We start from the raw sequence: 24,761 nt of genomic DNA, 5'->3' as shown, positions 1-24,761 counted from the left end.
AGCAGCCTTCTTCTGTGGCTCCTTCACCTCCCCTACATCTTCTGCTGCTCTTTTCTCTGTCTCTCTCTCTGTCTTCTCCACTCTCTCTCTCCTCAGCTTCTGTCTGTTCCTGTACCTCCTCTTCTACCCTCAGCCTCTTCTGCTCCTAGTGAAGCAGCTTCCTCTTTTTCTTTGCTAGTTTCTGCAGAGCTTTCATCTTCTTCTTGCAAACCAGATGCTCTGCCTTAATCTGGCTCTCCCACTCTCTTCTTGCCCTCTCCACTTTCCATTTTTCATGCCTTCCTATGGCCTTCATGTGTTCATTGGCTATGGCAGTCTGCTCTAAACAGAATACTTTGACATCCTTCTGAAAGAGGTCTGCCAGAGTCAAGAGGCCACATACAGCTTGGGTGTTTCAGAAAGGTGGTAGAACATAATAGTCAATATGTAGACTAAGATAACAGAGTAGACAACACAGAGATGGTGATGATTGAGGTTCAAGTTACAATGTTCCCAAGCTCCCATATATCTCTTTCAAAAACTTCTCTGAACTCCTCTTCCAGTCATCAGGATCTGTGCTCTTGAGAGCAAGAATGCTAAAGAAGAGGTACTTTTACATGCATGCTACTGAACTCACATCACACAAATGCTCTGTCAGTCACAGAAAACCACTGGAGCCTGATTAACTATCAATTCCCTTTATTTGAATTACTTTCAATATTTCACATCTGTATTTCACATTTTAACTGTCAATCTGAAGTTGGTAGTGAATAATTAAATTCAGAGTCCATTGGAACTCACCTTGGACTCTGACTCAGCAGTAGCTACCAGTATATAAAAATCTGTATAATCATTATAGATACTCAGTTCAAATATCAACTTGGATAGCCATCTACACTTTGTGCTCACTTCAGTTCCTCTCTCTCTCATTCACCAGATTCTGCTCTGAAGGATATTCCTCTTCACTTTCCTGATAGAACTCTGCTCTGTCAATCTAAATCCTTAGACCTCAACTCAAGAGTAACATTGCCAATAGCTTTGTTGATGCTCATGCACTCTATCAGTCTGCATGTGTGCACTCAAACTCAATCATTTGGCATGTTCTTAACACTGTCCAGCCTGATGACCATTGGGCTTGCACAATGCATATATAGTCAAAATTAGATGGGCATCAAGAGCTGCAGTAACAGAATAGTCATTATACTAGCTAGAGACTGTGTCATGCTATTCAGATTCAGGATGAACATGGTATAATCCTGTTTTCAACAAGAAGCTTAGAATTTATCATGTTTCTTATCTCAGTGTGTTTCTTTTAGTTCTTTCCATCTACCACAAGTTTTGGTGAGCTTTATTCTAATTTTATACATGCTAATAGTTGGTTTTTGCACTAGATATGTATATACTCATCTGAAGGAGTGGTCTCTAATATACAGTTGACTATCTCACAATGCATAATGTTGAAATGCATAATTCTGACTTTGCATATGGATTGAGCTAGAATACAGTTGGGGAGCAGGAAAATAGGCTAGAAATGCATATCACATAATGCATATGGTTTTAGTTAGAAATATGCATTGTCAGATTCAAAATTGTAGTAAGCTAATATAATATTGTGCATATATTAGAACAATAAAGAATATAATTTGTTTGTATAGACTATGACAAACACAAAAAAAATTATTGTAAAGCAGTGCAGCCTATATCTCTATAAACATGCCTTCTGAACTAACATGAAAACCACATGCTAAATCTGGAAATCCATATGAGCATACAAAACAGAAGAAGAAAGTCCCAATATACATATCATTGGCTCAGCCTTCAAAGCAGATTTCTCACCCACACCTCACAACAGGAGACTGGCTCATAGTATTCAAATATGTTGATAACCATCCTTTCCATCAACATGCTGATATTGTGGCACATTTCACAAACTGAAAGAAAGGTGCACTACTCTTTACCCAATCAACTCTTTCATAGAAACTGGCATCTTGTACAAAAATTGAACAGCATACAAACAAGAACTCTAATGCACTATCATCCAAAAAGTCTTGCATTGTCATCTGACCTGATGTGGAGCATATTGTTGCATCCTGGTATCAGAATATGCAGCTCTGAGGTGAGACTGTGACTGATGCAATACTGATAAAGAAGTGAAATTGGATTGAAAATCTGATGGATATTCTAGAGGATTAGTGTTTAAAAGAAGAGGGATGGTTGAGGTCATTCTGCAAGGCATGGAAGATTCAGGAGGTTTGATGACATAGAGAAGCAGGCTCAGTGGATATGGTGACAGTGGAAAAAGAATATGTATGCCTTCACAGCATTATGGTGAAATATATGATGTGAGACAGATAGAATATTGATAAATCTGGTCTTGTCATCTTTGCCATCCCAGATCATACCTTGGCATCTAGTCCTATGAGTGGACAGAAACAAAACAAGTTCTATATCATCATGTGTTTTGCTGTAAATGCAAATAGGAGTGAGCAGATGCCAGTTGTTTTCATTGGAAAGTCAAAGCAACCACAATGTTTCAAAAAAAAGAGTCCAACAACAATGGGATTCTATTATCAGAATAACAAGAAGGCCTGGATGATGAGCAAAATATTTACAGAGTGGGTGAAGATGTTTGATTTAAAGATGAAGAGAGAGATGCAATAGGTTCTGCTGACCTTAGACAACTTTTGAGGGCATTCCATCACTTATACACCCCATAACACAAAGCTGGAGTTCTTCAAGCCCAACATGACTCTATATGTCCAGCCACTAGATGCTGGTATTATCCAATGCTTCAAAGCATATTATTAGAATGTCATGTGTATTCATACACTTGATCTTGATGACCTTAGAGAGTCTGAGATCTTCAAGCTTGATCCTCTTGAAGCTATGACTATTGCTCATGATGCTTGGGCAAATGTCGGCAGTGAAACGATAGCAAACTGCTGGAAACACACTGGTATAATGCCTGACAATGCATCTGAGTCACAGTCCACCACACTATCCAATGATTTCCAAGACACCTCACTCTTTGAGTCTGCATGAAACCTTGTTTATGACTTTGTCTCAACAGACAAATACACACTTCCAGGAATTGAACAGGCATTGCAGAATCTGGTTGGAAACCAATATGCTGATGCTGACTGATATCCTGCTCTTATGGCTGTTATGAATGCAGAGAATGATGTTAATAAAGCACTGGAAGCAGTCAATCAGTTGGCTCCTTCATCACAGTCAAAAATGAACACATCTTCCACTCAAATTGCCTCTATTCAACAGCTTCAGACAGCAGAGATAATGTTGAAGGACCACCTTGTCAAATTGAAACAACAAAATCACATGTTTGGTCCTATTCCAACTATTGAAGAGATAGTTAACCCTATTGCAGAAGAGTATACTAAAGATCTTGAGGCAATGCCAACAGATGAGGAGATTGTTGCTGCTGTCAAGCATGGTATTGCAGTAGAAAATGGGGAAATAACTGTCATTGATGATAATGAGAAAGAGGAGGGTGAGAAAGAACAGATCTTAATAACTACAAAGGAAGGATTTGAGCTTGTTCAAAAGCTGGAGGCATTTTGTGTTTCACAAGGTGACCAGAGTGGATTAGTACCACAGCTGAGGAAGTTGAGAGGAGCATTATTCAAGAAGATGCATGGAAAGCTGACCCAAAAGCCACTGACAGCATTTTGAGGCAATGATGATGTTGTCACATAAGTCACATGTCACATCACATACTATTTTGATTCTGCATAAATCTATAAATGCATATGGTTTTAGTGTCTCCTGATCATATGCATTGTGAGATAGTCAACTGTACATAGAGTGCCTATATTTTCTCAATATGGGCTGGGCTTCATCAAACCATTGACAGTCACCATTTTGCATGATAAATACATTTCAGCTGGCTTGTAGTAGCAGCACATGTAATTAACTTTTGATCTGACAGTAGACTGGTATGTACCAAGTTGCCCATAAAAAGCTTGCTCAGATGACTCTCACTATAACTTTCATATAGCAGACAATTGGATGAGCCAAACATACAGCTAAATGCTTGTCTCTCTCATGAGAAGAATCCACAAGTGACAAAGAAAGGGAAGTACTGCTGAAGTGGACCCTAGGCCTGCAAGCTTCAAAAGTCACAGGACTGATGACAGACTGCCAAATTCACAACTGGTCTTGGTCATAGAAATATTTATTAAGCAGTTGAACCAAGATAGCTACAACTGTTTGTGATGGTCTATTGGAAAAAATAATGTTTTTATCATATTGTTTGTCCAAAGCCATTCATTGAGGCACTTGGCAATTTTGCATCTGAATCACAGTTCATAAGCAATATTTCCATTCTAAAAGACTACCATGTCTGACACTTAAGGGTACATGTACTCTGCTCACTGCTTCTCTCCTTGCAGATTTGTTCAGCAGTTGACATTGTCCCTTCATTTTGCCATCCTTTCAAATAATATGGACTTGCCTCCAGCCCATTTGCACGTTGACCAATCCTTCCTGGCCTTCATCATGCTTTATCATGGATCAATCATCATAACCCAGCCATATGCAGCTGACACGACTAGGTTTTCAGGACTGTGACCATCATGCAGTCCAAGATGAGAGACTCAAGTTCCAGATGCAGTACCCGGTTACTTGTCCGGATCCGGATGCCTGAACAAGAGGTATACAGTGGTGTCGAACACACTACAGCATGAGGTTGATTTGCTCGATGTATCTGCTGGCGGTAACAACATGAAGCAGAAATTTACTCCTGGACCCACGTACCAAGCCCATCTCGCACATGATGTGAAGAAAAGCAACCCTGGTTTGCTTGTCAGCGCTGTTGGGAGCATTACAGATGGACACATTACCCGAAATGTCCTTGATAGAGGCCAGGCAGATGTTGTGTTTGTCGGGAGGCTGTTCACGAAGAACCCTGGGGTGCTGTGGGCATTTGCCGATGATCTGGGGGTGACGATTAAAGTTGCAAATCAGATCTGGGGTCTTGGGGGACTGACGAGAAAGCGCGTTCATCCACATTGCTGTGTACTTTCTTGTCAACTGACTCTTGCAGGCTTTCTCCTGAGCTACCCTTGACCGAATAAGATAGATATATCATTTTCGGGCTTCTACCGTACAAGCAAAATCCCTTCGGCATCAAAGTAAATTTACTAATCCATATCCTGCGTAACATCTGCACATCGCTGGCATAGAACATCCTCAGCTTCCTTGGTGAAAGTCCAACACCGAGGACATTTCTCCCTCGTAGCAGGGCGAATCCGGATAGCGACGTCATAGGAATCCTCAGCAGATGTGGCAGGCTTCGAGAACTGATCTCCCAATATACTCAAGCTACGAATATAGATCCACTCCGGCGACGTCGTTCCCAGCGACCCTTCGTCCATTACTGTGACCCTTGACACGATGAAGTGCTTCGCCATGAAATCCTCTGCGAGAATTGAGTAAACGTACAGCTCCACCGAAGAGCTTATCAACACGCACCATGATCTCGGAAAAACTGGGCAATCCGTGTTTTTCCGTTGTCCTCGAGTGGTATAGCTTCCTCTTGCCCATCTGAAAGGGTGTTTGAAGCAACATCAGGAGGTTCTGGGAGGATAATATCCGCCTCAGCTTCCAAAGAGCTTCTGATTTGTCTGTACACGTTGTCAGCAAGTGTCAAAGAAGCGAACCAACTTGACTGACTTTTGCTCTCGAGCTTGTTCTAGCAGAGACGTAACAACAGGGCGCACTTCTTGCATCAACATGATCATGTCGTCCGAGTCTTTGTTCACTGCTTTCACATCGTCTTCTGTGTAGCCTTTGATTGCGAAGCCGCCATCCCGCCAATTCCACGGCTGCTCTAAGAAAACCGACCCTTTGCTCTTGTAGTACATTGAATCGTGTATTTCTTGAGCTAAATGGGGTAAAATGGGGGCCATGATGCGAACAATAGTTGCTAGTATCTGTAAAACACTGTTTAATACATGTCCCTTGAGAAAGAGGAACGACATACTTCTTTTAACACGAAAGCAGTAGCGCGCCGTTCGTACCCATTCAAAGGATTCGCATAGAGATTGTCTTTGTTTATATCAAAGTAGAAGGACGACAGGGTTATGTTGCAGAGGTTCTGGAGTGTCTTGACAACTTGAATCGAGGAAAGTCAACACATGAAGGACCATTGACAGCGTCGCTCCAACCTTTGGGGAAATTGTGTGCAGCATACGCCGTTGCACATCCCGCCTCGCATTTCTGCAGTTCGTTAATCATGTACCGGTCAGCCTGCAACCAGACTTAGTGTAGACCACAGCACTCATTTCGAAACAGACTTACCAAATCCATATGTTCCTTAAGATCTTCCCACGCGTCCTCATTGTCTTGCTCATAGATATCTCCAATATTTCCAAGTAGGAAACGCGCCGTGTTCCGAATCTTTCTCAGTGACTCTGCAGTCTGGTTGAGAATATTTGTTCCAAGAGGTACATCATTCCAATACTCCACCGAAGCAATACACAACCTCAAGAGATCGGCACCATACGCAGGTTCTTTCTTCTTGTCCTAGGACCAGATGAACAACCTCGCAAACTGAAACGAGCAATATTCACACACCTTACCACCAGCGACTACCGTTATGGGGCTTATAACATTACCCAGGGACTTGCTCATCTTTTTTCCTTTCTGGTCCAAGACCATTCCATGTGTAACGAGAACCTTGTATGGGATAGAGGACGACCTGGACCCCACAGCCGTAAGCAACTGACTCTGGAACCACCCCCGGTGCTGGTCCGAGCCCTCAACACAGACGTCCGCTCGATACTTCTCCCCCTGTTCATCTTCACGCTGTTCCAACATAGACCACGAAGACCCACTATCAAACCACACATCCATCGTGTCGGTTCCTTTGCGCCACACATTCGCTTCTTCACCTTCTCCTGTCTGCCGAAGGGCCGGAGGGATGAATTCCTCAACAGGTCCGTTCCACCAGTATTCAACGCCTTTCTCTTGGAGGATGGGGAGGATATGGGAAAGGGAAGCCGCGTCCAGGACTGCGCGGTCCGTAGGAATATGGTACAAAGCGGGTATCGGTACGCCCCACACCCGTTGGCGGGATATGCACCATTCTGAACGTGAGCGTATGAATGATTGTAGACGAGCTTTGAGGAATAAGTAAGAACTTAAGTGTAGCGAGAAAGAAGGGTTACACCTACATGAAGAAGGGAACATTTCTACATGTTCGAGAGCATTCAGGGCATCATCCTTGATCTTATCTAAATTAGCAAACCACTGGGAAGTCGCACTGATAAAATGTACATGATAAACGATGATGGCACTCAAGAGAAAGAAGGCCCAAACGTACGTGACGATAATCGGTTTGTCCGTTCTCCAGTCATAAGGGTACTTATGCTTGAACCGCTCTATTTTGACCAAACTATTGGTCTCCTTCAGTAGAGTCACTACCGCACGCGATCCATCTCCGAGTACGGGTTTTCCGACCAGAGTTTGAGCAGCCGCTTCACCAACGACATCAGCAACATTTGCTGTGAACTCTCCCTCAGAACCAACATGGCATAAAATCGATTCAGTGCCAGACAGTAGTCCTTGGTCCCGGAAGGTGTTGTAGTCCTCCACACCGTGGGCAGCAGCGCAGTGTACCAAACCGGTACCAGATTCGGCCGTGACGTGCGAAGCCCTAATGATTCTCATACAGTTTCCATGAGAGAAGATTGGTTTGTAGTATGCCCCAACGAGGTCAGAACCTAGTATGCAGATCAGGGAGGACAGAAAGACCTCAGAAAAAGCGACTCTGACCTTCGATGCTGCCGACATAGCGAATATTCCCTAGGGCAGAGAAGACGGGCTCCGTAGGGATGTCTCCCAGCCGACCAGTGGCGATAAGGAAAAGAGGACCATCCTTGTCATCCTCGCGTTCGACAAAGGTATAAGCCAGTTCCGGATTCACAGCAATTCCCTGCAGAGGTTGAGTGTTGCGAAGAAAAATGGCTCATAGCTTACCATGTTTGCGGTCAGGGTCCAAGGAGTCGTGGTCCAGACCAAGAACTTGATATCGCGACCATACTTTGCATATCTTTCGCCCGACTGTGCTACATCCAAATTGAAGGTAACATAGACAGAGTGGGAAATGTGATCATCCTTGTATACCAATTCTGCTTCCGCTAACGCCGACCGAGAAGAGGGAGAGAAATGAACTGGTCGATAGTGTCTGTAAATTAAACCTAGCAGTGGTGGTCAATTTTTCGCAATGTAAGCTAAACAAAGCATCCGCGAACCGTTTTCGACCATCCTTTGGAATATCGCTAGCTGCCGCATTTCGTATTCATGGTCTACAAGTGCCGTTAGAAGACCATATTTAAAGCAGGATGAGTACACATACCCAGAGTACGATATGTGGTTTCTTTACTCCAGTCAGCCATTATCCCAAACTGTCGAAATTCCTCTTTCTGTGTCTCAATCTCGCGCAGGGCAGTTTTCCGGGCAGCTGAACGAACGTCAGATGGGGAAAGCGACCTTGAATCCGACTTTAGTGATATGGGCAGGTGTCTTCAGTAGTAGTAGGAAACGACGAACTCCGAGGTCCTTTAATGCCTTGTTTTCGATAGGTAGGCCATGACAATCCCACCCAGGGATATATCTACGAAGAGAATGAGGGCTACGAGTTACTGGAAAGTTGACCGACGGACTGGACCCGGTCTCCAGAAATAACATGGAATCGGTTGATTATATCCTTGAGGATTTTATTCATGGAATGGCCTACATGTATGAGAAAAGACAAGGCAGAAATGAAGACTACTCACCGACATGCAGATTGCCATTGGCATACGGAGGACCATCATGCAAAACGAAGTCACGGCCACCCCTTCGACGTGCCTACGCAACCTGATGAGAATAACGCGCCTTGATTCGTGATTCGTGAGATGCTGACCTGTGCCCTATATAAATCCTCGCAAATCCTTGAACGTAGGGCGATTTCGCTCTTTTCGCGTTCGGCCCATAGAGGAAAGCAAGTCTTTGGCAAATTCAAGGTCTTTGAAAAGGCCTTGGAATCGACCTTGAATGTTACAGTCGATAGTCTACGGTGTTGTGGGGGTAGAGAAAATATTTTGCGACTGCATCCGAAAATTGCAGTTGAGTTCATGCAATCGAGTTGAAAAAAGGGAGGGCACTCTTTTTAGCGTAAGATGTGTCGACCATCATCACTTCATGTTTTCTACGACCCAACGAGTAGTAACTCCCTGGTAGTATATCGGTTAGTACACGCGCCTGTCACGCGCGAAAGCTGGGTTCGACTCCCAGCCAGGGAGCTTGTTGTGAGTGTTATAAATTTTTGTTCTGTCCGGAGCATGTATAGTAATATTTGGATTTTATTGAGAACTAGGATGATTCAACATAATTATCTGCGGCGGCTACTAATAATTTCAACCGAGCGTCGTTATTTTCCCAATGTTGAAGTGCACGCGACGCGGCTGTCTGTTACTGACTTTTTTTTTCTTTCAGTGACGCTCCTTGTAGCCAAATTTTGATTCAATACGAGCACAGCAAGTTGTGGATAATTCTGTTGGGCCCTCACATTGAATTTTCGTTTATTTTTATTTCCCATTTCTATGATTCCTTGGGGCTTGACTCGAATTGTGTCTAACCACCATCTGATAAGACGTCGCCTGATTCGAATTATCCTTCCTTCTTCACTTCGACCTTTTTCTGAGGTATCGTCCATGGATTCAGTAACACAGTCGCTGGCTGCCCTGTCCCTGAAGCCCAAGGCGACCGTGTCGCATGCAGCAACCGATTCTCCAGCAGCTTGGCGGTCAGCGCTAGCCACGACGTCCGTATCGGAGCCCTACGAACTCATCAAAACCCTTGTCTACAAACCCAAGACAGCGAAAACGGCCATCCCGGTCCCTGTCGTCGTTATCGCGCCAGAATCGGTCAATCCCAGCTCTGCGGCGATAGGGAAGAAGCTGAATCTAAAGGAATTGCGGTTGGCCTCCGAGGACCTTTTGAAGGAGTTTTTTGCCCTGGACAAGGACTCGCGTACGTTTTTGCTTTCTTTTCTCGTTGTCGCCGCGCTGAATGGCGTTCAGTATCTCCACTCGCTCTCAACGCGGGAAATTTCTCAAAAGTAGTCACCGTTGTCGACTCATCGATTGCCTCTTCATCGTCCCAGTTCGCACTCCACGCACATTCATCCAGTTCCACCGTTTTTCTCTCGGGGAAGGACGTTCTTACATATATCCAGAGCCTAGAGACGGCTGATACCAAGCTACAAGAGCTTGATCTATCTGATGCTGCTCCCGCAGCCGCTCCTGTACCAAAACCCGCCGCCAAAGAAAAGGAAGACGCTAAAATCGAAGGAGCTATCCAGATCGCCGTTGGTGTGAAGAAAGAAGTAGACTTTTCAGCATGGTATACCAACGTGAGTTACTATACCACTGCCATTCTTATTCTAATGCGCCGCTCTACAGGTCCTCCTCAAAGCTGATATGCTTGACTACTACAGTGTCAGCGGTTGCTATATTCTCAAGCCGTGGTCGTATAGCATTTGGGAAGAGATTCAACGTACGTTATGGCGCATAAAATTGATAATAAGCTCATAAGTGAAATCCACAGACTGGTTCGATGCCAAGATCAAAGAATTGGATGTTCAGAACGCGTACTTCCCTATGTTCGTCTCTGCTAAGGTCCTGGAACGCGAAAAAGATCATATTGAAGGCTTCTCCCCAGAAGTGGCCTGGGTCACAAGAGCAGGCAGCTCAGATATCGAGGAACCGATTGCTATCCGCCCAACTTCCGAGACTGCCATGTACCCTTGTACGGAATACTTAGCTGACCATATTTCCTTCACTCACAGAATCTTCAGACTACGCAAAATGGATAAAGAGTCACCGTGACCTCCCACTCAAGTTGAACCAATGGAACAGCGTTGTCCGTTGGGAATTCAAGAACCCCCAACCGTTCCTACGAACACGAGAGTTCCTCTGGCAAGAGGGCCACACTGCCCATCTCACCAAAGCTGAAGCCGACATCGAAGTTCGTCAAATTCTTGAACTGTACCGCAGAGTATACGAAGAGCTTCTCGCCGTTCCCGTCATTCCTGGCGTCAAATCGGAGAAGGAGAAGTTTGCCGGTGGTCTCTATACCACCACCATCGAAGGGTTCATCCCCACCTCTGGACGTGGCATCCAAGCCGCCACGTCGCACTGTCTAGGGCAGAACTTTTCCAGGCCGGAGATGTTCAATATATCCGTTGAAGATCCCGAGGACAAGGTAGGGCAGACGAAGCTCTACGTTTGGCAGAACTCATGGGGTCTGTCGACGAGGTCGATCGGTGTTATGGTTATGGTGCATGGTGACAACCAGGGTCTGGTTCTTCCCCCACGTGTGGCTAGCATCCAAGTCGTCGTCGTGCCATGCGGTATCACGGCCAAGACGTCTGACGAGACTCGCGCACAGATCAACGATGCCTGTGACGAACTCGCCAAGACGCTCAAGAAAGTGGGTATTAGAGCCAAGGCTGACTTGCGAGACGGATACACTCCTGGGTATAAATTTAACGACTGGGAACAAAAGGCATGCTTGGTTCTACTTGTACTTCCCCTTCATTAGATCTCTTACCTTTGCCGTCCAGGGTGTCCCTCTCCGCCTCGAAATCGGCCCGAATGACCTCGCCAAGCAACAGACGCTCACTGTCCGTCGAGATACAGGTGTCAAGAACCCCATCCCCACGGCCGACATTGGGAAGACAGTCACCGAACTGCTGCAGACGATCCAGAACGATATGTTCACCCGTGCTCAGGACACTTACTATTCCCACCTGAAGGAGATTACCAAGTGGGAGGATGTCGTGCCGACTTTGGATAGTAAATGTGTTGTGGTTATACCATGGTGCGAGGACGAGGCATGTGAGGATGATATCAAGGAGCGCAGTGCACGTGCTACTCTCAAGTTAGTAGCGTCTCCATCTTTTGAGCTTGAATGTTGCTAATATTTCTGCGAGCAGGGGTGAGGCGCAAGATGAGCGCGCGCCATCTGCCGGTGCCAAGTCGTTAGCTATTCCATTCGACCAGTCGAAATGGGCTCCCATTGAACCCGGCAAGACCAAATGTCCGGCTTGCGGGAAGGACGCGAAGCGCTGGACGATGTTTGGCAGATCCTACTAGTTGGCACTCGCTGTCTTTCGTGCCGGGGTGATGAGAAGATCTAGAATTTTGCGTGTGTAGAGATATTCGCCCAATAAAGAGCGTGGCTGTAATTCGATGTAGGTTCTCCGATGGGTGTGAGTGAGAGAAGATGATCTAGATAGACAAATGTATGCAAATACAATAAAATGGAACCTGTTGATTAAGTTGTGTATGTTCTAAGTAAATGCTGCCTCATAATCTACTGAACCAGGAATTCAGCCCATCATATACTAGAAAGACGATCCCACTGCTGGGCACTGCTCTCACGACGGTCATGCCGCACCCAGCATATAACCCTCTAATCCCATGCATAGAGTACATCCTCGTAGCTGTCCGATAAAAAGAGGTGGCCCCTTCCGTCATCTTTTTCCCCAGCTGAGAACGCAACTCCTCCTCTGTCTGCATCGCACTTTTCACTGTATCGGCGGGATACAGTGCCAGCACACACGCCGCGCCCGATATTGCACCAGAGACTGCCGACTCCCACGGCAGAAGCTCGCCGGGTATGCCCTCGCCGAGTCGCCGCCTCTTGAACTCTGACGCGAGCCATTCTTTGAGGACAAACCATGAAGCAGTACCACCGGCTTCGCGGAGTAAGGTTCCGGTATGACCTAACCAGAGTCCTCGAACACCGTGAGCTTGTACGACTGTCCTAATAATGGACGTGGGACCGGGTAGACGTTGACGATACGCCTCTGCCTCTGCAGGTGTAGACATTGACCGTGCAAGCGTGGATAGTGGTGAGCGCGATGACGACGGAGATGGAGACGATAGTGATTGTGTCTGTGTTACCATCTGTTTGATGGGCTTCGGTGTACTGTGAATGGGTGGAATATGTGCGCTCGTATGATGGTTCATCATCTGGACTTGCATTTTGCACTTTACGAGCTCAATGGGTGTTCTGGTGATGCATTAGTCAACGAACCGTTCCTTCCAATGTACGCACAGAATAAAACTGGTGACAAAGCCTGCACCAGCAGCTGCAAGGCCCAGCTGTGGTATCGAAAGCTCCAGAGATGATTCTTGAGGGTCTTTACGGAAGGAATAGGCACGGATGACATTTTGGAACGAGGAATAGGCGAAGAATAAGGCGGCGGTCTCTGCCATTGAGCCGACGAGAGGTGCAGGCAGGCCCTGCAGAAATAATTAAGCGACGAAGGCCACATTGGTCGCTACTCACCCTATAGAGTCCCTTGAATCCTTCGTCCCTCCATGTCTGCATCAAACAGTCCAGTGGTCCATTAAAACGTCTTCCAATATTTTCCGATGCAGGTGTCAGCATTTGCGACTGCAGCCGCACTTTTGCGAGGTCAAATGGATATTCGAACACCTCCGAGATCATTCCGGCTATCTGTGCAAAGTCAGAAAGAAGGGAAAAAGGCGTACTACGTGAGGTACATACACTCCCGAATGCGATATCTTTGAAGGCTTCTCTAGCCGTGACGATGGCGGATTCATCACCCAGCTCTGATACTGGATGGTATCCATCTGAATTCATATTCCTATAAGGCTCGTATCAATGAATTCGCATTGTCGTGGTACGGGAAGAAACTTTTTTGACGCGTTTTCGCGGCAGCGGGTCACCGGGTGTGATGTGACACATCTGTGACCCACTTCACAGAAAGGAAAAATGACGTTTGTCGAGTCAACGATTGGTGCGAGAAAATATGTGCATTCTGTTTTTCTACGACTGCTACGACCATTAGCACTTTCTAACATGATATTCGTACACCTGACAGGAATAGTGATCACGCCAATCCAACACTATAACATAACTAATTCCTGCGTTCCTCCCAGGGCGGATTTGTTGCACCAGTCGATCTGTTCCGTTTGTTAGTGGCATGGTTTTCAAAGGAAAAAACTTACGCGCATAATGTAAATCACCGTGAGATTCCGACGGCAGTGACGGTTAGACAACTAGATATGTCGTACTAACACATCAGTCGGCAGAAAGCCCGTCATGGTACAAGACGCGATTCACAAGTCCAATTGGAATATCGTATAGCTCCAGAACTGCATCAGGACGAGCGAACGAAGTGCATCCTTGCTTCCCCTCGCGTACGGGAAGATAATGAGACCGCGAATCTAACACCATAAATCACGGACTGAACACACATTGCAGCAAAAACCTCACCAGTAAAGGTACACGAGTCAGAGAGGGAAGGGGTGCCGTAGATAGCTAGCGCAAAGTACACAAAGTACGCCAGTAGAACCACAACAACAGAATATGCAGGAAGAAGGACTGCCCATTCTCTGAAAGAACATTGTTAGCTCCCCTGCTTTTCCTCGCACTCAACACTCGCCTGTTGGGATACCATGTAAGCCCAAGCCATTCAACGTATTCGTCTGGCAGAATCGCCCAAAGGAAGTATACGACGAAAAGAAGAGACGTCGACGTCCACGCGACGAACCCATAAAATTCCGGTGCTCGACTACGAAGCTCAGGAGGCAGAAGGGGAGGAAATGGTGCTAGGGGTGAAGTCGGTGGTTTTAATATCGAATCCCTTCTAGCCATTCCGCCAGGGATGTCCGATCCTTACTGGTCAAGTCCTTGTCAAGTTGTTGTGGACAGTCAAGATGGGGCGAGACCCTATATAAGTCACGTCGGTCCGGCATCCGAAGTCCTGTAAACGACTTGTCCTCATAATCTATTTATAATAAGTAGACGTATTGTACATCTCGTAGATAAATTCGACATGCTTATTAGTAACAATATGGTCGTTGAACAGGTAATACTAATTGTTATCTTGGATAACTTATTAGGCGGTTTGGTTCTTAAGCTCGGGCTTCAAGGCCGTAGGTCGCCAATGAAACTCCGAAGATATGAGAGGGGGATATCAAGTTGCCAGTAGGACAGACACCGCGGCAGTTATAAAACTGGTGGTTTCTTGGACTTCAAGCTTGTTGCTCTACGGGATTGCCATTTTCTCTAACAGGTCTCGCAATCCTCCTTCGCCAGTAAAAATAACGCAATGTCGGTCGAATGAAAAGGAATCCCAGCTGTAAGATATTTCGAGTCTGCGAAGGTTTAGAAAAGACCTGAGCCGTAAAGTGCTACGAGCATAGAACAAGAGACGAATACGACGGGTACATTGGAAAATTGATATTCATCGGTAAGGAAGGGTTGTGGATATGTGTTTAAAGATCGATGCTGAAGCTTGCTTGGCAAAAGGGATAAAATAGCATCATCCGTATAGCAGTTCGAAAGCGTTAACGATCGTAGATGAGAGATTTTTGAGACCAGAAATTGTCATGCTATGGCCTGGAAGTAGTATAGCACGGATATCCAGGGAGTGAAAGATGTGCCAGAAACAACAGCTCGATTCCATAATTCATGAAGATTCATGTGTGTAGCCGGACTATATCCATGGAGAACCAGCTGTGTCAAAGAGGGAAATGGTTCTCTCAGAAGTTCATCCACTAGTCCCGTCGGGATTTCCAGGCTTTGCAACACTGGTTCAAGATAAGGAGATTATGTATTTCTACACAACGTTGCTAATCATCCCGCCGTCCGGGATCTCGGATGAGTCGAAAGGGAACAAGATAACTGAAGCGACGTAGGAGAGAGCCACCGGCACATCCAATGGAGGAAAGATTTCGGTTTAGTATCTCCATTGGGCATCAATGTCCAGAATTTCAAGGCACGGCAAGGAGTTGAGGGACTGGAGAAGTGTGTTCCAAGGGCCACAGTAGAAAGCGGGATCGAAGTTGATATGGAATGTTTTCAGTGAAGGCATGGATGGCAGTGCCAATGCAAGCTTCTCGGATATATTATCTGGTGGCTCCAAACTTGCGATTTCTCGGCATGTCCCCGGGTATTGAAGCTCGGGTTGGGGTATTGCAATCTGAAGGGAAAAGGTTCTTTCAGAAGAGTTGAGACTCAAGAGATTTCATAGAAGCCGACAAGAACACGCACTTGATGCACTTCCACAGAGATATTAGGGGAAACTTGGAGCATTCGAAAGCAGTATCCGCCCCAAATCATACCACTTTGTCATGGACAAGTGGCAAACGTGCTTCCTTGAAGCGATGCCATACACAAACCAAAGATTTGAGATGCCGTAGCGTTATCTTTGACAGTAAGAAATTCGGATTCTGGTCTGCGATGGGTACAAGATATCGTGTAGCAGGACCTAGTACATCTTCATCAATTGTGTCCAGCTTCGCCATGTTTGACGTCTGCAAAAGTAAACTGGCGTCGGACGTCGTGGTTGAGTTGCAGTTTGAGTGGCCGAGATATTACCGAGGAAAGAGCTTTCAAAGTCACTGACTTCGTTAATATGTTTATAGTTTATGAGGGACGCAATACCGCGCAAATACTACGCATCTACGAAAGTAGCGAATCGAGGATTCAGGAATCCTGTCATTGAACATAAGCTATTTCTAGCTGCAGCGGGAAACTCACACTGTTTTTCTCGCCGAGCTCAAAGCACTCGATGGTTTCTCTTACATTTATGCATGCATCCCAATACAGCCCACTCCCTGGTTATTCTCGGTCTCATGAAAGAGTGGATATTTTGAGACAGTATCACTATATCTGAGGGAGATGCGATGTCTGAGCTTGTACATATTCGAGGGAGATAACAGAATTCAGTGGTTCCTAGACTGCGCAAAAGAGTCGAGCAGCCAGACACAATCGTGCGTAAAGACATATTCATGAGAGCATTTAAGCGCTTGCTTGTTCTCAAGGGGCACAAGCATCCATCATTTTCGAACGGCTTTAGGAATAAAAAAGCACGGAGGAAGAAAAACCGCAGAGCTCAAAGGACGAGCTGTTTTGGGCATTGTTGAACCTTTTTACACAACGCGGACAATTTTGTCATTTCGATCTTTTGGAAGTTCGCTCTGTGCTGATGATTTGTTCTGTTCGAGGTCGTGTGAGACTCTGCGGAACGCAATTAGTTAGTCCGCCTCTCCATGATGTCCTGGGTACGGGCGGCCACCGAACACACGCGCATCAGATATAGGGACCAGTGCCATGGCATATGCCAATGATTCGACTAGGAATTCGAACCCGTTTTTTCTGGTGACAAGAGATAAACAGGGGAAGGGCATGACGAAACATTCAATGGACGAGGAACCTGTATCCTTCTTTACAGAATGGCACTTTATATTCCTTGAATAACAACTGAAGAAAGAAGGCATTCAGATGAAAAGGCCATTGTTATTTTGGCATTCCATGCGAGTGCAGCGAATGACTACATGACTCGCCCATCTGCATCACCAGTGATCCTCGCAAGATTTCGAGCCAGTTCCCTGATCATGATGAGTGACGACTGATAGTATTCTGCGTTTCTTCTGTACAGTAAATCCTCCAACTGCCAAGGCATGCACTACCTGAGAAAACATCAGTCGCTTAGGCTCCAAGATGACCATCGTAAGTATCGGAAAAAGTTGGGCTTGACGGGTGGTCGATACACCGGATAAAGTATGACAGGGGTCATTTTACCGTATATAGGTCGTGCGAAAAAAATGCTGGACGCGCGTCGCGTTCACCAGCGATCAGCTTGCCCGTCACTTTTATACCACGATGCCCGTCCCGACAGAGTTTGCTATCTCCGTTCAGTCTGAAGACCCCCAGAAGAAGAAAGACGAGAAAGATGGTGAAAAGGACAAGCAGGAAGGCTCGTCAAAACTGAAGAAGGATGGGAAGGAGGTGGAAGGGGAAGAGCTGGTACGTTTTCTATCTTCTTTATCTCTGCAGGTTCTGAGGTTTTACGCTGCAGTCAGAAGAAGACATTCAACTGCGTACTGAGCTGGAAATGCTTGTTGAACGGTTGAAGGTGCGGTTAATTTATTGCCAGGTCCTCCGTGTTACTTCACACAGCACACAGGAATCGAATACGGACCTCTATCGACCAGCCTTGGAGACGCTCAGGACACTTATTAGGACCTCTACTTCATCGATGACATCCGTCCCTAAACCCCTCAAATTCCTTCGCCCACATTATCCTGAACTGCAAAAGCTATATGACACATGGCCTGCATCTGAAGACAAGGTGTGCCGTTTTCAGTACCTTACTGTACCATTGAATCGATTTTTGCACTTGCAGAGCTTGTTCGCAGATATTATGTCTGTTCTTGCCATGACCTATTCGGACACGCAACCTCGTGGCACCCTCCGCTACCGTCTTCTATCAGCTTCCCTACGTCCAGCCAATTCTCCTCTCGCTGATCCAGGCACCTGGGGCCACGAATACGTTCGCCACCTCGCGGCTGAGTTGGGTGAAGAGTTTGTAGCACAAGAGCAAGGAGATCTTGAGCCACCAGAGAAAGGTAAGGAGAAGACAGAGCCCATTGGTACCATTGAACAACTGCGTGCCATTGGAAGAGAGTGTGCTGTCTTTCTCCTGGCTCACAATGCCGAACCCGATGCTGTTGATCTCTTGGAGGAACTGGAAATCGTGGACCAGATTGCAGCTCTGGTGGACGAAAACACTTATGGACGAGTGTGCCAGTATATGGTTCGGTACGTCTCGTTTGTGTTCCTCCCTAATCGCCCGTTAATAATCTGTAGGTGTGTAAACCTCCTTCCTCCACCCGACGACACCTTGTTTCTGCAAACAGCGCATGCTATATATGTGCAACAACACAAGTTCCCTGAGGCTCTTGCCTTGGCAATTCGATTGGGTGACCCTGCCCTCGTGCGAGAAGACTTTAATGCTCCAGGGAACCCGTACGCTCGTCTTATTCTAGTCACATTGACGCGTGCCTAAATATACATTGCAGTCTAATGCAACGGCAGCTGGCATTTCTCCTTGCGCGCGCCCAAGTTCCTCTGGAATGGCTTAAACCATCCATTGAAGTGGGTGAGGGTGAGGATACCGACTTGGACGAACTACCCGAAGATCTCGTAGAGTGTCTAAGCAATACCCATTTGAGCACTGATTTCCGGCTATTTGGTAGAGAACTAGGCGTTCAGGATCCAAAGAGTCTTGAAGACGTCTATAAGACGCATCTGGAGCATACTCGTAAGCTCCAGACGTGTGATAACGCTCAAACAATGCTAATTCCCTGCCAGGTCCTGGGGTCCAACCTAATGTGGATTCTGCTCGTGCCAACTTGGCTGGTACATTTGTTAACGCATTTGTCAATGCTGGGTTTGGAAATGACAAGCTTATGGTAGAGGCCGAAGAGGGTAACAGCTGGATTTACAAGAACAAAGATCATGGTAAGCGTCTTTCAAGTTTCACGGTTCTAGGCTCTGAGTTATAGTAGGCATGATGAGCGCTGCCGCTTCTCTTGGTCTGAGTTTGCTATGGGATACTGACCTGGGTCTTACTCACATTGACAAGTATACGTATTCATCGGAGGAGTACATAAAGGTACACTCTCATGTTCTTAACAAATATCAATCTGATGTTTGCTTCTAGGCTGGTGCACTTTTTGCCACGGGTCTTCTAAACTGCGGTATTCGAACAGAAGCAGATGCCGCCATGGCACTTCTCGGAGAGTACGTGGAAAACAAGTCTTTACCCCTCAAAACCAGTGCCATAATGGGTCTCGGAGTTGCCTACGCCGGGTCACACCGGGAAGATATCCTGGAGTTGCTACAACCCCATATCTCGGACGACAGTGCGACTATGGAACTTGCCAGTCTTACTGCCTTATCTCTCGGGTTTATCTTTGTGGGCAGCGGGAATGGCGACTTGACCGGGACGATCCTGCAGACACTAATGGAACGAGCCGAAAGGGAGGACAAGGGATTAGATGAGAAGTGGGGCAAGTTCTTCGCGTTAGGCTTAGGGTTGCTATATCTTGGTGAAGCATTTTCTGCTCTCTCCATCAAGCGTAATCCATCTGACAATCATATAGGCTTGCAAGCTCAATCTGATGCGACGTTAGAAACGCTTAAAGCTATTGATCACCCGCTGTCCAAGACTGCGCAGATTATCGTCGAGGCTTGTGCCTTCGCTGGAACTGGAAATGTGCTCAAAGTTCAAGGGATGCTGCATCAGTGTGACGAGCATATTGTACCTGTCAAGGAAGAGAAGAAGGAAGAAGATAACAAGGACAACAAGGAGGAGACCAAACAGGAAGTCAAACAGGATGATACCTTCCAGGCCTTCGCTGTCATCGGTGTCGCCCTCATCTCGATGGGCGAAGATATTGGTGCTGAAATGTCACTAAGGCAGTTCAACCACCTGGTAAGATCGGCTTGTTTTCTTATTTAGTCACCCTCCGCTTACGCGCCATTCAGATGCATTACGGCGAGCCAACAATACGGAAAGCTGTCCCACTTGCTATTGGTCTTGTCAGCGCCTCAAATCCTCAGCTCCCAATTCTCGATACGCTCTCAAAATACAGTCATGACAACGACCTCCAGGTCGCGATTAACGCTATCTTCGCGATGGGTCTTGTTGGCGCTGGTACGAATAACGCACGCCTCGCGCAAATGCTGCGTCAACTGGCTGGATATTACCATAAAGAACCTGATTGTCTCTTCATGGTACGAATAGCGCAGGGTCTCGTTCATATGGGCAAGGGGACCATTGGCATCAATCCTTTCTTCTCAGATCGGAGCATCATGAGTCGACCTGCTGTCGCTGGGCTGTTGGCCACACTGACGGCATTCACTGATTCAAAAGGATGTATGTTTATTAAGTTTATCCATGGAGCGTACGCTGACTATCTTTCCAGTCATCCTTGACAAATACCACTGGATGTTATACTTCCTCACGCCCGCAATGTATCCTCGTTTCTTGATTACACTGGACGAACAACTCATAAGTACTCCTGTGACAGTCCGTGTTGGTCAGGTGAGTTTTTTCTGCTTTCTGTAACCGTACGTATCCATTGATGATACTTTTTCCAGGCTGTCGATGTCGTTGGACAAGCCGGAAAACCCCGAACTATTTCCGGCTTCCAGACTCACCAAACACCAGTCCGACTGGGAACGATCGAGCGCGCTGAGCTTGCAACAGAGGAGTTCATACCTTTCAGTCACGTACTAGAAGGTTTCGTCATATTGCAGAAGAACCCTGGCTGGGAGAAAGAAGATAAAATGGACATATAATGATTTCTCAGTCGTAGACAGCGCAAATCTAACGAATAATTATCCACTCTGGAAATGCCATTCAGACTATGTTCACAGATGATGCATATGAAAAGGAAGAAAATGTATAATGCTAACTGATGGTTGGTGGCTACGATATACACAGGAAAGCCCGATGGAATGGATTGGAAAACAGGTAGAAGTGTATAGTCTATATTATATACAATGAACAGTGGTGGCTGCGCATGGTGAAGGAAGACGAGTCGACAACAATTACCAATAAAAACAAATCGAGCGCGAGACGAAAAATGAATTTAAGGTCAAGAGGAAGAAAGGTCCGTGCTGGTATACATAGGTGAAAGATACGGAACAACGCCAAACCCACGGCGGAGTACAACGAACGGATCTAAGGAGATAGCGTGAACAGAAAGGGACAGCCTGTCGGCGACAGGGACAGGGAGCGATGCAAATGAATAAGATAGTCGGAGTTGAACACGTTGATTGGGATTAGATGAAATGGTATGCGACGTAGAGGATGCCAAAAATGAATGACCGACAGTGGAAACCATAAAAAGGTAATAAAGTCGGTCATCAGGGCAGAGAAAGGGTGATGAGGACCCTTATGATTTTCGTGAAAGTAAATGTGCATTCACCATTGCCTCTTCCTTGGCAAGTTCATTCGTCGCGCGCTGTTCCCGGATTTTTGCTTTCAGTCCTGGCAACACTTCCTGCAGTTCGACCTGCGAACCCTCCGTCCAATTCTCTAATGCCCACGCTCGAAGATATACACTAGCCTACGGTAACATTGTCAAAAGCTGACTGGAATTGATCAGGGAAAAATGCTTACTTTCATGTTTTGTTTGCGAGCGAACTTTTTATAGAACTGCTCGTGACAGACAGGCTTGAGGATATAGTTCAACATCAAGTTGGCCGTTGGTATGATTTCGCTCTGTGAGTATGTCGAATAATGCGCCAAATTAGGGGTCTAATATAAACCATGGATCAGCAATGCAACAAATTCAAAATCAACGGTCTTACCCAATCCTCCATGTTCAACGCTAGCCGCGCCAGCAACATTGCTGCAGCGGCCAATAACGACGGAGGGGCTGCAAGTAATCTCCACTCCATGCACCCAATCTCTAACAGATACTTCCCCAAAGTACGGACTCGAACATTGAAATCGTCAGCCTTGCTTATCCGCCTTAGGAAATGCATGGGATTGGGATGATTCAAGTTGTAGTCCAACGTCTTCAGGATGTATCGTTCAGCTTGAAACATCTGTGCCTCAGTGTATGTGCCGTCCGTAAGCGAGACAAAATCGGAAGCAGAAGGTGTGACAGTCTCTTCGTACTTTGCCGCGATGAACATACACGTTATGCCCACTAGCTGGAACTTTACGAGAGAACAGACACGCAGCGACATGAAGCGATCCATGATATTCGTGCAGAGGTGGAACGTCTCTGAGTTGAGCCGACATCGAGCATGCACGCTAATCAACCAGTCCAAAAGGATTCCGCGCATCCGCCATGAGAGTTCTTTGTGCGTTTGCATGTAGTTCGGATTGGGCATTGTTAAAGCCTATGAAAAAATGTGTCAGGCCAAGGAACATGACCAGAAAGTAGAGACGTACCTCGATGTCCTTCAAATGTTCGAAGATCTCAACAACGTACTCACTGACCATCAAAGGATCATCAGCGTCATCAGCGTCAAGGTCGTCCCACTCATTGCCATCAGGGTCAGCTTCAACCTCGAATTCAAACGGTTGTACATCTTCAAAGCCATCGGCTTCGGCATCTTCATCCCTCTGCGTCTCTGCCTCGGCTGACTGTGTATCGTTGGGTATTTCAGGCACGTCAGACGACGTCCTTTGCCTTTTAACGACCCGATGATCTTCCGCGTCATCGTCGGGGGGCACCAGAGTGCGACTGGACTGAACAGAAGGACGGCTACTTTGCCGAGTTGAGCGGGCACGAACGGCTACAGCGGGCGGGTCGACAACCATGTCGTTGACATCAAGGACTTCGACTCGCTCTGGCCCCTCTTTGACACTCTCCAAGTCGTGGTGAACTTTTACGGTAACATTCTGCCTCGTCGAGGCGATCGTTCGTAGTGGCTGACGGGGTGCAGGTTTGGCTTTACTGATGACGACACCATCGAACTTTTTCGATGCAGCATCCTTTCCTTTCTCCCTCACCGGCCGGCTGATGTGGTTGGTGACGAGAGAGGTGACCTCTGTGAGAACTTCGCGTTTCCTCTTGCCAGCAGGGACTTCCTTCGCGTCACTAATGGACTTTGCCTTCGAGGGGACAAGGTTTTGAGAAACTGATGAAAGGGGTTTCACGCGAGAGGAAATTCGTGACGGACGAGCATGGGCGTTTTCGTTATCCTTCGCGGTCGTGCGGGTCGTTCGCAACGTTCTCCGTACCTTACGAGGCTGTCAGCCAGTGCACACTCGCGAAAAGAAAATTAAGAAGGCGTACAGGAACTGTGGACATGATGACTGGATATTTGCGCGCCTTTAACTGCTACAGAAGGACTGGAAATAATGAAAGCAAATGGTGGTAGGTGACGATAAGTCCAGAATAATCCGGCGCCGTTTTCCGAAATAGTCTGAACATCATGTGATCGTTTTCCTAAATAGATCCAAATAATGGCGACGCGCCGGCACGTGCAGGATATCGGACCGGGGGGTGCCTCGTCGCGAAAATTGCTCTCCTAAGACCATTATTGAGTCTCAGGCCTCAGGTCAAGCATTGTTGACACCAGGATCAACCAAGGTGTTTATCTTATCAATGATTTCTTATCAAAGCATACGGAACAGTGCAAATCTGAATTCACCTCAAGTCGTCGCAACTGTATAGGGAGTCAATTTGTAGGTAAACGATTTCTTTCGCGAAACCCATTTTGTAATTTACCTGAGCAGGCGGTGCAGTATTCAGATATTGGACCACTTCTAGTTCAACGCCCTTGCAGTTACCTGCTCCATCCGAGTCAGTGAGTACTTACATCGATTTTGTCGCCTGCCGAAGTGCCATGAATCAGGCATTTCAACTGTATCAAAAGCCTCTGTAACAATGAGCTGACATTCTCTAGTTGTGTTCACCCTTCGTATAACTTCGAATGACTCGGACCTGCCTGTTTACTGCCTTATCTTCGTCCCTCAAACTGGATGTCATCCTGGAACTCTTCAGCTTTTTACTTTCCAGGTACTATGTAATCCGCCACGTACGATAGGGGTGTTCGACCATCACCTTCTTGATCTGACACTGGATCGAGCGGGAGACATCCACTCATCTTCATCAACGTTTTCCGGACGAAGTTCACATGCGACATTCCGGATGCAATTAATAAACTACATTCCGTGTTCTCGACAGCCACCACCTTCGACATATCAATACATGCCGTGGCATTACCTTTATATGTACTCCTTAGTTTCATTCGTACTGACTTCCTATGTTACAACTAGCTCGTCTATTGAGCAAACTGGCCATTACCTCGAGATGTCTCACGCAGCTACAAACCTACATTCCTTAAACATATTCAGGAAGTATTTGTTCAGCGATGAAACCCTCTGAATCCTATAGTCTTTCTAGGAGGAGAAGAGA

At 46.4% G+C, this 24,761-nt stretch overlaps 8 protein-coding genes and 1 non-coding gene across 9 annotated transcripts; 4 read left to right on the top strand and 5 right to left on the bottom strand.

Moving 5' to 3' along the window:
• Positions 1-4,674: 4,674 nt before the first annotated feature.
• Positions 4,675-4,965, top strand: BT62DRAFT_870811 (uncharacterized protein; the record flags this gene model as incomplete). Its single annotated transcript, XM_043182518.1, has 1 exon — positions 4,675-4,965. A coding segment is annotated over one exon (291 nt), but the record flags the coding sequence as incomplete, so codon positions are not given.
• Positions 4,966-5,065: 100 nt separating this feature from the next.
• On the bottom strand, positions 5,066-9,119 carry BT62DRAFT_931428 (isoleucyl-tRNA synthetase; the record flags this gene model as incomplete). Its single annotated transcript, XM_043186124.1, has 17 exons — positions 5,066-5,416; positions 5,470-5,621; positions 5,671-5,930; positions 5,981-6,111; positions 6,165-6,246; positions 6,298-6,522; positions 6,574-7,118; positions 7,173-7,261; positions 7,322-7,721; positions 7,774-7,933; positions 7,978-8,198; positions 8,253-8,306; positions 8,357-8,501; positions 8,551-8,614; positions 8,664-8,733; positions 8,778-8,850; positions 8,906-9,119. Coding segments are annotated over 17 exons (3,163 nt in total), but the record flags the coding sequence as incomplete, so codon positions are not given.
• Positions 9,120-9,212: 93 nt separating this feature from the next.
• Positions 9,213-9,284, top strand: BT62DRAFT_t73. Its single transcript has one exon. It is a non-coding gene; the product is annotated as a tRNA-Asp (tRNA).
• A 106-nt stretch (positions 9,285-9,390) lies between these two features.
• On the top strand, positions 9,391-12,325 carry BT62DRAFT_931427 (prolyl-tRNA synthetase). Its single transcript, XM_043186123.1, has 7 exons — positions 9,391-10,014; positions 10,065-10,396; positions 10,446-10,539; positions 10,591-10,791; positions 10,841-11,550; positions 11,609-11,925; positions 11,981-12,325. Exons 1-7 carry the CDS (start codon positions 9,696-9,698, stop codon positions 12,138-12,140), a joined length of 2,133 nt encoding a protein of 710 aa, XP_043040353.1. The 5' UTR covers positions 9,391-9,695; the 3' UTR covers positions 12,141-12,325.
• BT62DRAFT_931426 (mitochondrial carrier) lies at positions 12,187-13,739 on the bottom strand. The gene is made up of 4 exons (XM_043186122.1): positions 13,564-13,739; positions 13,342-13,512; positions 13,108-13,295; positions 12,187-13,062 (listed from the first exon to the last, which is right to left on the bottom strand). Exons 1-4 carry the CDS (start codon positions 13,657-13,659, stop codon positions 12,354-12,356), a joined length of 1,164 nt encoding a protein of 387 aa, XP_043040352.1. The 5' UTR covers positions 13,660-13,739; the 3' UTR covers positions 12,187-12,353.
• A 111-nt stretch (positions 13,740-13,850) lies between these two features.
• BT62DRAFT_948730 (PIG-P-domain-containing protein) lies at positions 13,851-14,755 on the bottom strand. Its single transcript, XM_043188082.1, has 3 exons — positions 14,465-14,755; positions 14,296-14,414; positions 13,851-14,246 (listed from the first exon to the last, which is right to left on the bottom strand). The coding sequence occupies exons 1-3, from the start codon at positions 14,674-14,676 to the stop codon at positions 14,101-14,103; spliced, it is 477 nt and encodes a 158-aa protein (XP_043040351.1). The 5' UTR covers positions 14,677-14,755; the 3' UTR covers positions 13,851-14,100.
• A 1,008-nt stretch (positions 14,756-15,763) lies between these two features.
• On the bottom strand, positions 15,764-17,216 carry BT62DRAFT_1075603 (uncharacterized protein; the record flags this gene model as incomplete). Its single annotated transcript, XM_043179132.1, has 5 exons — positions 15,764-16,006; positions 16,078-16,109; positions 16,175-16,353; positions 16,963-17,046; positions 17,095-17,216. 5 exons carry the CDS (start codon positions 17,214-17,216, stop codon positions 15,764-15,766), a joined length of 660 nt encoding a protein of 219 aa, XP_043040350.1.
• A 433-nt stretch (positions 17,217-17,649) lies between these two features.
• On the top strand, positions 17,650-21,359 carry BT62DRAFT_948727 (26S proteasome regulatory complex, non-ATPase subcomplex, Rpn1 subunit). Its single transcript, XM_043188081.1, has 13 exons — positions 17,650-17,835; positions 17,888-17,944; positions 17,996-18,160; positions 18,215-18,630; positions 18,679-18,837; positions 18,891-19,132; positions 19,183-19,332; positions 19,380-19,486; positions 19,535-19,922; positions 19,977-20,308; positions 20,362-20,752; positions 20,802-20,920; positions 20,977-21,359. The coding sequence occupies exons 1-13, from the start codon at positions 17,692-17,694 to the stop codon at positions 21,175-21,177; spliced, it is 2,871 nt and encodes a 956-aa protein (XP_043040349.1). The 5' UTR covers positions 17,650-17,691; the 3' UTR covers positions 21,178-21,359.
• Positions 21,360-21,776: 417 nt separating this feature from the next.
• On the bottom strand, positions 21,777-23,651 carry BT62DRAFT_980469 (uncharacterized protein; the record flags this gene model as incomplete). The annotated part of the gene is made up of 5 exons (XM_043189516.1): positions 21,777-21,950; positions 22,004-22,141; positions 22,195-22,734; positions 22,787-23,581; positions 23,637-23,651. The coding sequence occupies 5 exons, from the start codon at positions 23,649-23,651 to the stop codon at positions 21,777-21,779; spliced, it is 1,662 nt and encodes a 553-aa protein (XP_043040348.1).
• Between the last annotated feature and the right edge of the window lie 1,110 nt (positions 23,652-24,761).

Source organism: Guyanagaster necrorhizus (genome assembly GCF_019112545.1).
Source record: "Guyanagaster necrorhizus MCA 3950 unplaced genomic scaffold BT62scaffold_11, whole genome shotgun sequence".
Classification (NCBI taxonomy): Eukaryota; Fungi; Basidiomycota; class Agaricomycetes; order Agaricales; family Physalacriaceae; genus Guyanagaster; species Guyanagaster necrorhizus.
Note: the sequence above shows the minus strand (reverse complement) of the source record. Positions and strands in the feature narration are given on the sequence as shown.

Excerpts from the sequence above, each read along its gene's own strand:
- BT62DRAFT_931427 (XM_043186123.1), top strand. The coding sequence starts at position 9,696 with ATGGATTCAGTAACACAGTCGCTGGCTGCCCTGTCCCTGAAGCCCAAG. Across the intron at positions 10,015-10,064 it reads TGCCCTGGACAAGGACTCGC|TATCTCCACTCGCTCTCAAC; the intron begins GTACGTTTTTGC and ends AATGGCGTTCAG. Across the intron at positions 11,551-11,608 it reads TTAACGACTGGGAACAAAAG|GGTGTCCCTCTCCGCCTCGA; the intron begins GCATGCTTGGTT and ends TTTGCCGTCCAG.
- BT62DRAFT_948727 (XM_043188081.1), top strand. The coding sequence starts at position 17,692 with ATGCCCGTCCCGACAGAGTTTGCTATCTCCGTTCAGTCTGAAGACCCC. Across the intron at positions 17,836-17,887 it reads AGGTGGAAGGGGAAGAGCTG|TCAGAAGAAGACATTCAACT; the intron begins GTACGTTTTCTA and ends TTTACGCTGCAG. Across the intron at positions 19,923-19,976 it reads CTTAGGGTTGCTATATCTTG|GCTTGCAAGCTCAATCTGAT; the intron begins GTGAAGCATTTT and ends ACAATCATATAG.
- BT62DRAFT_948730 (XM_043188082.1), bottom strand. The coding sequence starts at position 14,676 with ATGGCTAGAAGGGATTCGATATTAAAACCACCGACTTCACCCCTAGCA. Across the intron at positions 14,415-14,464 it reads CTTACATGGTATCCCAACAG|AGAATGGGCAGTCCTTCTTC; the intron begins GCGAGTGTTGAG and ends ATGTTCTTTCAG. Across the intron at positions 14,247-14,295 it reads TGACTCGTGTACCTTTACTG|ATTCGCGGTCTCATTATCTT; the intron begins GTGAGGTTTTTG and ends TTATGGTGTTAG.
- BT62DRAFT_931426 (XM_043186122.1), bottom strand. The coding sequence starts at position 13,659 with ATGAATTCAGATGGATACCATCCAGTATCAGAGCTGGGTGATGAATCC. Across the intron at positions 13,296-13,341 it reads GATTCAAGGGACTCTATAGG|GGCCTGCCTGCACCTCTCGT; the intron begins GTGAGTAGCGAC and ends TTATTTCTGCAG. Across the intron at positions 13,063-13,107 it reads TTTGTCACCAGTTTTATTCT|AACACCCATTGAGCTCGTAA; the intron begins GTGCGTACATTG and ends ATGCATCACCAG.